General features: G+C 32.3%; 1 protein-coding gene across 1 annotated transcript in view; it reads right to left on the bottom strand.

Annotated features, from left to right (window-relative positions):
• LOC145681739 (uncharacterized) overlaps nt 1-15,710 on the bottom strand; it is a 121,185-nt gene that overhangs the window by 51,921 nt on the left and 53,554 nt on the right. Inside the window, exons 5-8 of the mRNA XM_081753349.1 lie at nt 15,342-15,398; nt 12,000-12,062; nt 7,541-7,597; nt 4,336-4,392 (exon numbers count right to left, since the gene is read on the bottom strand). Of these exons, the coding sequence (XP_081609475.1) occupies nt 4,336-4,392; nt 7,541-7,597; nt 12,000-12,062; nt 15,342-15,398 (234 nt within the window). The remainder of the gene's footprint in view (nt 1-4,335; nt 4,393-7,540; nt 7,598-11,999; nt 12,063-15,341; nt 15,399-15,710) is intronic.

Below are 15,710 nucleotides of genomic sequence, written 5' to 3'. Positions count from 1 at the left end.
TTGTTAGCACTGTTTTATAGATTTTTCTCACATAGTGCATATTTCCCCATTTGCCCATATCTTCACATTCGATGTTATATTTTCCGAATGACCTCATGTCAACATGAGCTAGATTGGTTAATGATTTAGAGAAAGATTTTCCCACATCCGTGTTTGGATTCAATATTAGTGATATCAGAGCTAGATAGGTCTTGCAAAAATCCCTTCTGTAAACAAGTAGTAAAGTATTATAATTTGCGAAGAAAAAAGCATTATGTGGGATTTGACCTCTACTTCTCAGTGTCGTGGATAAACAAAGAGAAGCTTTATTTTTTATACCTTGTTTTGATTATGTATTTTGGACTTTTCTATTTATCTTGCCAACTCCTTCAATGTGCTTGTTATACTCGGTGATTAGTTCAAGTTCAGGGACGTGAGCATATTCCTTTTCAGTCTTGCTCATCCCGTCACCTGAGAGAACTGCTCGATGGTTTCATGATTGGATACTAGCTTAACACAGCTGTCGTCGTTCTAGATTCCTGTAAAATCGGAATCTAGGAATTCGATTTGTAATAAAATGTTCTACACTCATTTTTCGTTATCTCCTTGTATCTTAAAAGGGTACACTTGTTCATTATGTTGAATCAAATTGTTCCGTTGATCTGACTTCAACATCTTGTAAATGTTTTATAAAAGAAAATACCTTAAAAAAAATTCAACTTAAAGATTGTGGTGTTTTGATTCCCAAAAATACAAATTCTCAATACAAAGGATGATACGAGTACAGACACACTTATATCATAATCTCCATAATACGTTTGACTTTACTTTATCCATCTGGAGCTGGTAACAATAGCCTATTTTTGAGCAGCAGACCGACCCTTGTTTAAACTCAAGCTTGTAGAGATTACCAAGTACAAATTTTTGTGATAATGAAACTCGTAATACCAAAACATTTGAAAATCAATGCTCAACTTTTAGAAAACACGCTTAATTTAAGAATATTTATAATTAGTTTATCAATCAATGTGCACAACATTAAAAGCATATGGCATTCTTCTGTTTCAAACTCTTAGCACTCCAAGATGAAGAAACTGCTTAATTTCAACATACCAGTTTCAACGTATCTATTTTGTCACACATCTGACAACAATCAAATCATTTTCTCAATAATATAAGTTTTCTTGACGGAGAGAACAATAACCATAGAAAATAATAATTCTAATAATTTTATGCAGTCGTTTGAATGCTGAAATTGATGGACACTCTTGTATGGCATAAGTTGTAGTCTGTCGGAAAATATGTAATACAGTTGTCATGAAAGAGTTCCTTAAGATACTTTATCAGGCTTCTCCACTGGAGTACAGTAACAACATCATGCTTCCTTGTCTTCAAATTTGTATACAGATTCAGGTAACAGGAGTCTTCTTTTTTCACTTCAAAATAAAACATTTTTTTCTTTTTAGCACTTTCTAGGGTTTCATTCTCTCTAGTTGTAATTGTCGATAATGCAATCCCCTCCACCACAATCGGTTCATCCTTATAGCATTTCAAAATTTCGGTTAACAGCTAATGGTTCTTCATAATCAAGAACATCGTGTTCAATATCTTCATTATTAGAGACTCCATCGACTCATTGGAGGAGATTCCATAATGTCTGTAAAGTTTTTGCAATAACCTTCACTGTTAGAATTCCAAAAGTTCTGGAATTTAACGATATATTTAAATTTGTTCAAAAAGGAACTTCGGCAAAGCCATTCCCAGTACAACCAAACCACAATACATTGGTGAAATTTTAACCAATATAAGCTATAATCCACAAATGACGCTTTATGTACTTGTGCCCAACGTAACAATAGAAATCATACTGATGTGAAGAAAAGTATATTACCATAACCAACACTCACGAAGCGTCAACATCACCAAGACTAGAACTAGGTTCGGACCTAAACCATCTGATCTGCCTCCAAACCTCACCTTTCGCTTTGCTGATAAAAAGAGGTAAATGGAACAGGTAAATAAATACATTTTCTCAACATAAAGCACGCATGTGATCACATTAGTTACCCTGCCACATTAGACATCATGTGGGGGAAATGAATGTTCTAGTTTTCTCGTAGAGAGACATAATGCGCTAACAGATGCCGCAAAATATGTGATCCCCTAACGAAAACAGCAGCTAATATGTTAAAACAAACATCGAACCTTAATTGAGAAACTTGTAAAATATGTGCTATATAAGAAGAAAAACCGAAATTATACAATAACTGACGTATAGTTGTCAAATGGAGGAATGCAAAGAGTGTGGAGAGTATATATTATTTCCTCTGTTTTAGTTTACTGTTTTATTACCATTTTGCTTACTCTTTTTCTTACATTTCCTATTATTCTTCAAGTTCACTAACTTTTATAGTGAAGACTGTTGTTTCAAAAGTATGTTAAACGGCGGTCTATTTTACAACGCTGTAGTTGTAACTCAATCTGGTATGATGAATAAAATGTTTCCTTATCGCTGTTTAGAACCTAAACTATATAATTATAAACATCGTGTCCTTGTTTATACGTACATGAGAAAGAAAAGTGGAAACATACATGAGAAAGAAAAAATCCTGGTCATATACGTGTGAGTATGCACAATAAGTTTCTAAGATTTCCAGACATAGCGTATGAAAGAAAGTTGTCCTTGAAATGTGATCCTCCTCGGAGTCTCGGTCCATGTCGGCCCATGTGTATTTCTGACTTGGATATTATCAAGAAGGTCACATTCCCTATCCGAGGAGCATCAGTTTAGCAGATTTATATATCTATCAGCTTCTTGTTTACCAAACAAGATCTTCATATTCAGTACTTAATTGTAATATTTCTTTGTGCTCCTTTCTAACGCAGGATGATCAAACGGGAGGATAGATATTTACCTAAGATATATATAAATTAAGAAAAAGGGCAATTGAACATTGTGACCTTACACAGCTTAGTTAGTACTATTTATATTTCATCATTTGAAGTTTGTTGAGTCAGCATACCAGGTAATTCCAGTTTGTGGTTTATAGAATCACGTAGTAATAAAGATATTTAGTTCAGAACTTATTACTACTATGCCAGAAATAACAACAGTAACGACAGTGTAGCTGCCCGTATACATTGTTTCTCTAAGGAAAGTGTTATGCACACTGAGTTACTCTGTAAAGATACTAACGAAAAAAGTTTCTCAACACCCCTGTATTGCTTGACACGGAAGTAGTTAGTTTCTTACATATTAAATATCTTGCTACGAAAGAATATTACAAACTACGCAACCTATGTTCTTTTTGCCACAGTTGAGACATTATAATGGTGCACACTTCATTGTCTAATTCCCAATAGCAATAATACAATTTCTAATTTTCTGCTGTATTAAAGAGAAAGGCTTCTTTCCAGATAACTGTTGATTTTCTCAATAGTAAACCATGTTCCCTGGAAGTTGTTGTCTTAATTGCTAATAATGTATTACTTTCATCCTCGTAAGTAATTTGAGACCTTATGATATGTAGTTATGCAATACTATATAAAATATACTAATTAAATACAAGTTTGTTATAAGTATAAATATTATATTTGATTGTAGCTTATATTAAGGACATTTATTTTTCTCTTATTCTTCCTTACTTATTTGCTTCTTGATTTGAAAAAATCGTTAATTTCTCTTTTTGAGGTATATTTAAATTGATTTCTAATATATAACATATTTCTTTAATACTAAACCTAAAATATACGAAGAAAAACAATATTCACAAATTTGTCCAGCATTAAAATCTATTCAAAGCATCTACGCCTTTTAAAGGTGACAACATTCTAAGCCTGTATAACTAATGGAGGGTATAGTATAAGTAATGACAACAATATTTGAGAATAACGACTACTATCTATTTGAATAAGTTTAGAACGATCATATATATGACATTATGAAATATAATTAGGCAAAATTCCTTATTGAAACAAAATAAAAAAATATGATGTCCTTATCAATACTAAAAAGAGCATGATAATAACAAGGTAATTCAAAGTGTTACTCAATGCACTATCAAACTTTTCGATCTGCTATATTTGAAATTGTCTCGGAATACAATTTTTTTTTTTTACATTTTCGTTGCGTTCACGGCTATTTTTTAAGACGGATCAAATTATCATTTTTCTTTAATACTCGAAGTGTAGTATGAATTCTTTAATTAAATATTACATAAGTATCTGAATTATTTTCACTTGAAATGGATCTATTTAAATTTTATGCAATCTTTGCAGTCTCTTGGCGATTCCGAAGAACGTAAAGTTGCGAGTAAAGTATTTTTTTTAAAGAAAATAATGCAATTAATAGCTTACCTATTTTATATCCTTTAAATTTTGTAGTAGTTGGCGAAGGCATCACAATAGTTTTCTCTGAAAGAAATTAATTTGTTTTTTATTAGATTGGAAACCGAAGTGTAAAAAATACTTTAATTAAATTCCGAATTTGGGCTTATAATGTTATCTTTAAGTAGCAGAATTTTATTTAATACAGAGTGTCCTATCTGCAAGGAAAACTATAGTGGAAATTGTGAAAAAAATGGCCAGAAGTTGTTACATGTATAATACTTATAGAAAATATAATACACAGTTTTAAACTTAATTACTATGAATTGATATTATTATTTTGTGCATATATTGTTGTTGGATACAAATCACTTGTAACTTCCTTTCAAGGAATAGACTCATAACCTATAGATACATAATGGTCATTCATGGAAATCTAAAGAGACGTTGCCACTAACAATAGGTTGAGTAGACTGCGCTGAATGTTATATTGGAGAGAAAATGTTCATTTTGATGGATAGCCAATCTGTAAATTCCTCTTTTACAGCACACATTGCGAATTATTGTTTTACAAAATTTAAGCTGTAGTTTGAGAAAGCTGCTGGAATTTCAGTGTAACAATATGTATATTTTGTCTATCACATGCTACTTTTTAAAGCAAAAAAAAAAAAACGTCAACATTTTAGGGCAACTAGTATACATATTGACACACTAGTTTACTGGTACACTTGTCAACCACTGTACTGTTCGAAATGTGAAACCGAAGTGTTATTTAATCCTTTGCCAAGAGAATATACTATACATTGTCATAAGTTCTTAACTTCCTACTGTCTAGGTGTTGATTTCGAATCAAAAAATCTTCCGCAGAAAATTTGTTGAACACTTCCTTCTATGCTTCATTACTTACACTTCAAGTGTTTAGCATACCTTATTTCCGTTAAATTTATTAAAACGAATTAAATAAGTCTTGCGTCTATTTGTACGTGGTGTGATTGGAAAGTTTTAAGACAGGTGGCAACAATGCTCAATAGGAGTAAATACAATACCCCATTAGCATGAAATCGATGGCTTGGTGTGTCTTTAAGACATGTTGAATCATGCAACGAGATATCTTTATTCAGTACGGCGTAGCAACCAATTGAGTGCGAGCGTGTGTGTTCGGCTAATTTTTAAGTGCGCAAAATGGATGGAAAATGTTGTCCATGTTGTGGGAATTTTTGTCCGTTCATGCATTTGTGTGAAATTTTGTTTCAAAATTGGAAAATCTGCTTCGGAGACTTACGAACTCTTATGAACAGCTTTTGGAGACAAATGTCTGAGCCGGTCAAACGTGTTCATCGGGTTTCAGAGATTCAAAGATGGCCGCGAGTAAGTATAGGATGATCCCCGGTCTGGCTGGCCTTCAACTTAAAAAGTAACGAAAACATTGCGAAAGTGCGCTCCAACCGTAGACTTACAATTAGGGAGGTAGCTGAAGACCTGAATTTAAGTTTCTATGCTGTTCATAAATTTAAACTGATGACTTGAACATGCGTCGAATGTCCGCGGAAATTCGTTCCAAAAGGTTGTCACACTAGCAGAAACAAAACAGACTTGAAGTGTCGCAAGAACTGTTTAATCGAACCTAAACGAATTCATATTTCTTGACTAGGGTAGTAACAGGTGATGAATCATGGGCTTATGGGTGTGAACGAGAAACAAAGGACCATTCTTCTGAGTGGAAGAGTGCAGATTCACCAAGACCAAAGAAAGCGCGAAAGAATGGTGGAATGTGAATACAATGTTGCTGTTTTTTATTTGTTCCTCAGGGCCATCATGAATTTACCCCTAGGGGGAGACAGACAACCAGGAATACTACCAAAGTGTTTTAAGCGTCTGCGCCAAAATGTACGCTGGAAAAGGCCTACCCACTGGAAAGAAAAGAATTGGATTCTCCACAACGACAGTGCACCAGCTCATTGTGCGTTCTCAATCCAGGCATTTCTATCCAAATTCAACATTTCTGTGATCCCAACTCCCGTGTTCCTCATATTTGGCCCCGACCGACTTCTACCTCCTTCCGAAATTAAAATTGACATTGAGAGGGAAGATATTTGACTCAATTGAGAACATTCAAGCAGATACGGAGAGAATGCTTCAAGCCATCAGGAAAAATAATTTTTAGGAATGATTCCGGAAGTGGAAACAACGTTAAAATCGGTGGGTTCATTCGGCAGGGGACTATTTTGAAGGAGACTTATCACAGTAGTCTGTACGTACTGCCATTTTTAAATTACAAGCCCAGTCTTAAAAGTTTCCAATCGCACCTCGTATTCTTTATCAACTACTCTAATCTCAACCCAAGATGTTACTCAAATTAGTTGCTTAACTTATCTTTCCATTAGAATATTACATTAAAACTTATAGATACATACACATAGAATATTATAAATAAAATAAAAATGTGTTTAAGAAACTTAAAATAAAACTGTATTTAATAATCGTTGGATTTATTGATTGAGTCATTTTTATATTAATTATCCCAGTTATAGGAATCGAATATTTAGGAAACAGCATAACTAAATTTATAAAAATTCACTGAATTTACAAAACTGTTTTCTTAAACATATTGATTTAAGTTAGAAAAAATATTATTAGTATTTCTATCACTAGTCGCATATATAAGCTACTGAAGTGAAGATATGACTAACTAATCGACAAAAATGGTTGCACTGCAAACAATGTTATTTTTCATAGTGGAAACCTGTTATATTGCCTGGTGCTCAACTAGTTTCAGGAACATTTTGGCTACTTCAAATAAATGATTTTGAGCTCTATATTTTTCCACATGAAGGTAACGTAGGTCGAAAATAATCGAATTGGCAAATCGTCCCAAGGTGCTACACTGGAAAAAATTAAGTACGATTTCTGCACGTCCGTTGTCTTTGTGCTGTAGCAAGTGGATTTGCGGTACTTTTTAATTATATGAAAATATTTTAATATTTTTGTTAATTTTATCGCATATTATAGCAATAATTCTCAACCTTTGTACATATTCCAGTACAATAAATATGTTTAAACACTAGTATTAATTTGTCTTTAATTTATATTTTAATCCCGATACTAACTTTAATAATATTGCAAAACACCATTTTATGCTGTATTTACCAGTTTTATTGTGTAATATTATTAAACAAGGATTATTTCAATAATGTGCTATGGTGATTGTGGTGAAGCCTAATTTTAAGTTATTTACCTATTCCACGGATTTCTGGTCCGTTTGCAACTAACGATGTCACGTACATCAACCTTCCTGTAACGAAGGAAATTAATTGGTTAAACATGGTATATTAAAAATAAATATCTGTAATCATCAAACTAACGAGTCCAGGTGCCGTTAAATGTATAGTGAAAATGGCAAAAAGGATGATTGAATAAGTTTTCCTACAAAAATAGTTACATTAAACAGAGTGGTGAAGGTGGATTAATTGGATAGATGTAATTTCTATTACCTGAGCAGGATATTATTGCGGTTTTAGATGGAGGGCACTGCTGTTGTGTTTACATCATTTTCATGGCGAGCGCAGTTGGACAAGGAAGCGGAGAGTGTCACTCTGCAGTGAATCCAACGGTTTTTAAAAGTTGTACTTTAAATGTTAAACGTAGCCTAATCTGTTTGAGTTGAATAAAGAACCTCATAAGTTATATATCTGTTCTTGAATGCAAGCACCGTTTCTACCGTGTATTAAGCAGATTGTATAAACACAATTATTACATTTTATTTGATGTCATTATAAAACAGGAGCAACTTTAAAACGCAGGAATGACGATATCAATGACAAGAAGATTAATGTAAGGTTGATAGCTTAGAGACTTGCGCAATACTTTGCAACTGTAAGTTTAAATGAAGTTAAGGTTAAGGCTCACGATGCTTGTGCTTGTTTTAAGTGTATGTTTATCGGTTGGCAAATAAATTACATTGAATGCAATGAATTAGATTATTAAATTATATTGTTGTAACCTGGAAAGAACTCCGATATGTTTCCACACGGAAACTCTGGAGTCCTCTCTGTTGCTCTATTGGCTAGGCCGTGGGCTTTCGCTGTACGTTGTTCTGGGTTCGCTTCCTAGTGAGAGCCCAAAAATTAATTTTAGTTTCCTTCACTTTCACTATTATCGAAGTCCAGTCCTTCGGTAAATTTGTAATTTAATTATCGATAAAACATCAGTGTATTTGTAATGTAAGCGTAAGTACCATTGCTTCAGCATATAATAAATTCACAATATTTATTTATAAAGACCGAAATTTCCTTTGAACTTCCTCTCAATTTCTCTCAGATTCAAGCTCTCAGGTAAAAAAGAATTAATTCTACTAACTGCTTTCACACATAATCTAAATTTGAAACTTTAGAGCCTAGTGTTATCTTTGTGTATGTAATACATAATCATTTGTCCATTTACTTCAGAGAACTGAGTTTAGGCTGTAAGCACAAGTTATCTATAGGTCAAACATAACAGATGTACGGCCTTCATTAATAAAACCTGGCCTTCCCCTCCCTTATCTGAAAAACCCTGGAATGTTTCGAAAAATGCATAGACAAAGGAAATCGTCTTCATCCAGTTATACTTTATTTTAAGTCTAACTAGTATGTAACAAAATGTGCTACGTGTGGTTGCGAGAATGTGGGTGGCCCTTTTTTTAATTATGAACTTTGATACCTAATATTGATGTAAGAAGTGGTTACGTGATTTCCGACTAATTGTTTCATCATCGGTATAGTTAAGCAACGAAATAACAGTGGAAGACAAAACGTAATACTTTGGAAAACTTATGCAAGTCGTTTTGTTATACAAATACATATTCACTCTAATCAGTTTCAGAAGTAGCATTAATCTTATAATAACGTAATTGTTGTAAGAGTTACCCTGAAAATGTGCTATGCATGTTTTCTTTTTTAATACATTATTCAGTTTGTTTTTTTAAGATTTCACTAGTTATCAGGAACCTTTACTTCTCAGGTACTATACTTTAAATTTTAATTGCCCAACCTCAGCCCTCAATACAACATTGGATATATTGCTTTTAAATAAAATTTTCGAAAGTGGCAGAAATACTGGCATTTCTTTATTACTAAACTATGTTAACTGATTACTGGTTATACAACAGAGTTATAAATTAAAGTTATCTTTTATCTACCATCTCTATCAGGGGCGGATCCAAGACTTTTGCTTAAGAAGTTAGATGTGTGGAGGTGAAGATTATGTGTTTCTCTCAGACTTTGCAGCACATTCGAATATGATCTCTATTCAAAAGAATTTTGTCACTTCAAGACTCCTTAGACACTCGATCGGAGTTCACATGGTCTGACTTGGTCGTGATTTCAAAGACGTATTATGTCAAAACTACATAGTAGAACTTGCTTTTAATCAATAAAAGTGCAGTTGCTAACTGTATAACTTTGATTCACAAAGATAAATTTCGTGGTTTTGTTAATAGAAGGTGTAAAAATTCCTTACATTCGAATGCTATGAAGATTTTAGTGTTTCTTTGTCCAATACTGAGGTTAGTTTATTCACACGTTATTGCCAAAATAATATGCAGCGTGTATTTACTTTCTTTGCGGGTCACTTAAAATGTTCTGCAAATAACTTCCATAAGTTTTGAGACTGTGTTTGTCTTAACTTGAACATTTGTGGGAAGTGGTTTATTATGAACAGTACAGAAAGAACTGAGATAGATTAATAAGAAACACTCCTGCTTGCATTTTTGTTATAAAACCGGAAGCCCGCTTTATTTCGCTGCTCAGCTAATAGTTTAGATATAAATACAAATCTTTTTAAATAATTATTCTGTTCCAATATAATCAATTTTTTGACTTATAAGGATCTGACTTAATGTTATATATGGAAAAAATAATTGTAATATTTTATTATTATAAAATATCGTCAAATTACGATAATTCACAAATTATTGATATCAAAGAATTATATACGTTTTCAATCTATTATAAATTAGTCATTTTCAAATCGTTTTGATGTGGGTATCGTGTAAAAAGACAAAAGTAATTTTACAGGAAAGAAGTAATATGTGAGTGCTGCATCCAGGCCAAGTTCTTAGGCGACTTTCTAAAGAAACTTTGAAGTCAACGTGGTTCTATTGTCTTTCTGAATATTGTGCTATTCTTTAGAACATTTAGGCAGTGTGACTTCCCAATACTCAACAAACTGAAATACCAAAAATCATCAAAGAACTTTTAATGTATCAAACACTCATCAGCCTACTAATCCTTGCACAACAAGATCTAAACTAGTATTAAATTTCAATCAATTCGGAGTTTCTTATAGAATTATATTTTCACATGGAATTTCTCCCTGAGAAGTTGAAATGGTTCTAAAATATCTGTTATTGCTGTCAACTACGATTTTGTCCTATGACAATCAATATTGTAACTGTAATCGGTTAATTTCTACTAGTTATAGTTTGGTGAGTTATCGAAGAACACGAAACCAATCTTTTTAAGACACTGAATCTAATTCGAAAAATAGCTTCTTAACACTTTCTTCGTTATTTGTCCCATGGATATCAATATTGAAACCATAATGTATAGCAAACTTATAAGCTTTAGTGTAATGTAGAGCAACACAACTGTTGACTTTATATTCCCTTGAGACAATACATCGATTGCGAAATTTCAAGCATGGCAATATATTGCAATTACTGTTCTATTGCAATGCCGATCATTTTTCAACTGAGAAAAATGTATTTTGGCGTGTTACTTCTCAAGCAAAAAAAATTGAAAACTGAAATGAAATATATGAGTTTTACGTCCCACTATTATGCCGGCTATGCTAAAGGAGGCGGTAACGATCAGAAATGAATAAGAAAGTGTGAGGAAATGGGAGATTCCCGAGGAAACCCACGCACATGGTGTTTGTCCACCACAAAATTCACTTGGCACGAGTTGGGATCGAACCAGGGACCACATGCACCAGAAGTGAACGCTCTACCACTGAGTCAACACGGCCCCGCGTAAAAGATTTTGGTTGGAGATTGAACCTACACGTAGAACAATAAATTATTGTCAACAATAATTTATATAAATTTCTTACCGATTATTCTTTATGGATATCAATATTAAAGCTAAAAATAAAAGAAAATTTCTCCAACTCGCCTCTGTAGATTCTACGGGTGAAAGAGGTATATTTCCTTGCGATTCTGAACCGATTTTAACAAACTGCCTACGCTTTCATGTTACTGTTTCAGCTCAATCGAGATCGACGTTGAAACCTCAAATATTACACTTCTACCATTTACCGTTCAAATAGAGTTAACAGAAGAGATGTCTCCTGTATTTGATATGCCCAATTGATCGCAGAGCGTTTCATGATATATCTTACAGTTTATTTCTTTGAATGGCAATACTTAAATTTAACAACAAACACATTCCTACCACTAAGATTCAGTAGATTACTAATTGAAGAGACAACATAATTCGTTGTAATGCTAAACAGTCTCAAACAAAATGATATCCTTATATATTGCCGTTTTTGGTTATATAGCAATCAACATTGAAACCGGAAGAGATTGCTTTCTACGATTTCTAGAAAGTAAGGCTTAAAACTTTACTATATTAAATTACAATCATGATATGAAGGAACTGTATTAGTTTTCTTTCCACTTAAAAAATGAGATAACATTACTATGATTTACATACCACTGCCTTTATTCAGCGTTGCGCCTTTTACATTGTTTGGACTTTTTGTTGTTTTGTGCTTGTCTAAAAGAAAAAAAAATAAAAAATGAAAAAAAAAAACAATTATTTAGGGGCATATATTTGATTTCAATATGTATCTAAATTATACAGATTACACTACTGTCTGCCGGTTACATATCTTCCTACCTTTTGCTGACTTTTGAACTCATTCTGCATTATTCATACTTAATAATGAGATATCCAAATGCATTCTGTTCTCACTAAGAACCAGTATTTTAGATAGCTCATTGTTTAACAACAATCAAACATACCTTAACAAGAAAAAAGTGCTTTCTCGTATGCAACTTAATACAAATAAAGCTAGTTTAACTTAATTGGCTGTAGAAAAAAATGGCTACAATTTTGCAGATATAATGAACATGTCCACCATTTTGATAGCCAGCGAATTGTATCATAATTAAAATATTAATACAAGATTCATGCTCAATAATTTCCCAAGTCGTGCATAAATTTCGGAAAAATATTACGTCTTGTTATTTGCTCTGAATAACTGTGAAAGTTTAACATACGTTGACGCAAAGAATCGATTGGATATGTCGGTATGAAGTAAAACCTAATATTACATAACATATTTCCATCAGATATTTTTTTTTCAAAATGTGGAATTAATTATAAAAGGTCACACCTTGTATACATTTATCACTTTAGCAGTAGGAGTATGATTGTATTAAAAGTCATATCTATGGTCCGTTTCTCGACCTATGATCCACTACCTGTTTCTTTCAAATCTAACTCTGTCTTTTTCTCTCTAGTGTTAGACAAATGTCGATATTTCTCAAGTTAAGATTAGTTCCTGAGATTAGAAAAGCTAAGAATGAATTTTCAATAAGGTCTCGTATGCTATTAATATACTTTCTTCTAACCACTTGTGTATAACACTCATGTCAAAGAGGGGGCGCGGTGGCTCAGTGGTAGAGCGTTCACCTCTGCTAGTATGAGTCCCGGATTCGATCCCAGCCCCGACAAGTGAACTTTGTTTTGGACAAACAGCGTGTGCGTAGGTTTCCTCGGTTTTTTTCCGTTTCCTCCCACTTTCTTCATTCCACCATTTCATTCATCTCCCATCATCACCATCTTCTTCAGCCTAGCCGGCATAAACGTGGGACGTAAAACTGAATAATTTCATTTCATTTCTTTTCATGTCAAAGGGGTAAATATGGTCAACAAGGGTATGATAAGAATGCTTATATGTAATATGTTCATTCTATATTTTTTTTTATTTTGTGGTGAAAGGATATGTATAGTAGTTTTGAAGATATTATTTACCTATTTCGAAATAAAAAAGTAGGATGCCGAACAGTTGACGGAACGCTGTTAAAATTTAAGAAAAAAACTTTGAAAAAAGTAATAAATGAAAGATAATATTATCGAATTGTGTAAGTTACCAGAGACAGGGAGGAAAACTAATCCATTGGTAAATATAGTATTAGTATGCAATTAAAGAATATTTTTGTAAAATGAGTAAGAAGTTTAATTATTAGAGAAAAGTTGAAGAAAGCGAAAAAAACAATTAAAAATCATTAAATATGTTATTCCCAAAGTGACTCAATACATGTTTGGTGAAAGAAAGAGTTACCTTTTAAAGGGATTCTCAAGTTTTTCACTACCTTCCACTTTATATTTACGAGAAATTTCCAATACATTATTAGGTGTTGAAATATTAAATGTTTCTGTCAATAATTTAATATCGAAACGTCATATAAAATATATTATTAGAATATTACAGACAGTATCAACTGGAGATTGAACCTCTAATACAGAATGTTCAATTTACGAAGCAGTGAAGTGCAAAGTTGTTATTTTCAACATATTTTAAATTTAAGTTCTCTACATTGACGTACATTGATTTTAGATATATATACTTTGATCTGAAAAATGATTCCTTCTGTAATATCCCATATATCTCTAATAATTCAAAACCAGTATTCATTTTTCAGAACGATCAAACTCTCTCACGTTTCCATATCACTTTGGTTATTGGACTTGTATAGTTTTTACTCCGTACGCTGGATATCAATAAGAGAATTTCAGAAATAATGGGCATGTTTTATTACATTTTTTTTCTGAAGACCTGGCTGAATGATTCTGGTTGCTGGGTTATTGCTACACCCTAATGTTTCACTATTTTCATCCACAGGCTTATTTTCAATGTTTATAATTACCAAAATTACTACAATACATTTTCCCGAGCAACATATTGTACTTATGTATATAGGGGCGCCATTGAAAATTAGTGATGCAACTGCCTCTGAGTTGAATATATATATGGTATATTCTGTTCATAGAAACAACTCTCTCGTCATATTTCGTTTTCTACCCCTAAAGATTTGTAATTATTAACATCATTTTGTAATTTGCAAATTTAATTTAAATTTATTCGCAATTTCGATAATTGAGTAGGTCGTCCAAATTACAGTACCACTCTCTGCTCAATGGCCTCAAATTACTTACCTTGTACTTCTGACGTAATACACTGCTTACCCTATTACGCCATCACGATGAGTTCACTTTGGTGAGCGGTATTAAAGCTGCCAATCCAGATGAATTTTACAATATAAATAGTATATGATATTGTTCCATATTACAAATTTAAAATTTATATATATAAAAAGAACAATTAAAATTTGAAAGTTAAAAAACATATTAATGCATTAAAAAAATAGTATATGTATTTACATCGAGATAGTACATTTATGATACTGATGGATAAAAAATAAAATTACGCCATAATGTAGGCTATAGAACACTCAACTAAATTATTTAATGTTTTGATGGAAATTATAGAATCAAAACATTAGTGAAGAGAAATAGTGCAAAGCGTAAATTTTCATTTTGGAGCATTTTCCCTTTAAATATATGAAATTACTCTTTGAGAAAGTTCTGTTCAAAGAGGTGAAATTATATACTTGAGTAGTACGTTTTAGAGAAGATATAGATGAGACCTTTTTCCTTGTAAAACAAACGATTAAAATAGTAGATTTTCTTAGAACACTTTCAAAGTATGTAAGTTTATATTTTACTTGTGAGTAGACTCGAAATCCATGCATTAACTTATGTAATACATAATTCACTAGAAAGATTGCTTAGGCTTAAATTGCTACGAGATGTTAACTTGTTTACCGGTTTGGTTTAGTAGCATATATTTATAAATATATCCTATACCGTTCAGTAAAGACTACCTTAAACAAAAGGAATTTACAAACATTAAAATTTGGTAATAAAGTATAAATAAATTTGAAGCAATAGTGTTCTTTATTTACAAGATGAAAAGTTCATAGTTACCTCTAGTTGTCTGGGCGTTTCCTCTTGTAAGCTGCAATGGAAGTTGCGTAGTCTTGTCTTCAATGATTACATGAAACAAAAAGAAAAGAATATTTCTTTTAGTTTAAAATTCAAGTACATTTACTTGCTGTAAGAAATTAGTCTTAGACCAGTATTTTTGTACTCAAATTAAGAATGAGCTATAAATGAGCTATGAGAATGAGAATACTATAAACTTGAAATCAAACATGCATTAGGACTTGAGACAAAATAACATCTATTTAAATTTAATTGTACCAAATAATTTAAATAACAATGATACTGTTCTAAATGTTTCTTACAGTCAGCAGTAGAAGGACCTCCACTGTCATTGCATTAATTCAATTAGGA

This window comes from Thermobia domestica, chromosome 3 (assembly GCF_964235325.1).
Source record: "Thermobia domestica chromosome 3, izTheDome1.hap1.1, whole genome shotgun sequence".
Taxonomy (NCBI): Eukaryota; Metazoa; Arthropoda; class Insecta; order Zygentoma; family Lepismatidae; genus Thermobia; species Thermobia domestica.
Note: the sequence above shows the minus strand (reverse complement) of the source record. Positions and strands in the feature narration are given on the sequence as shown.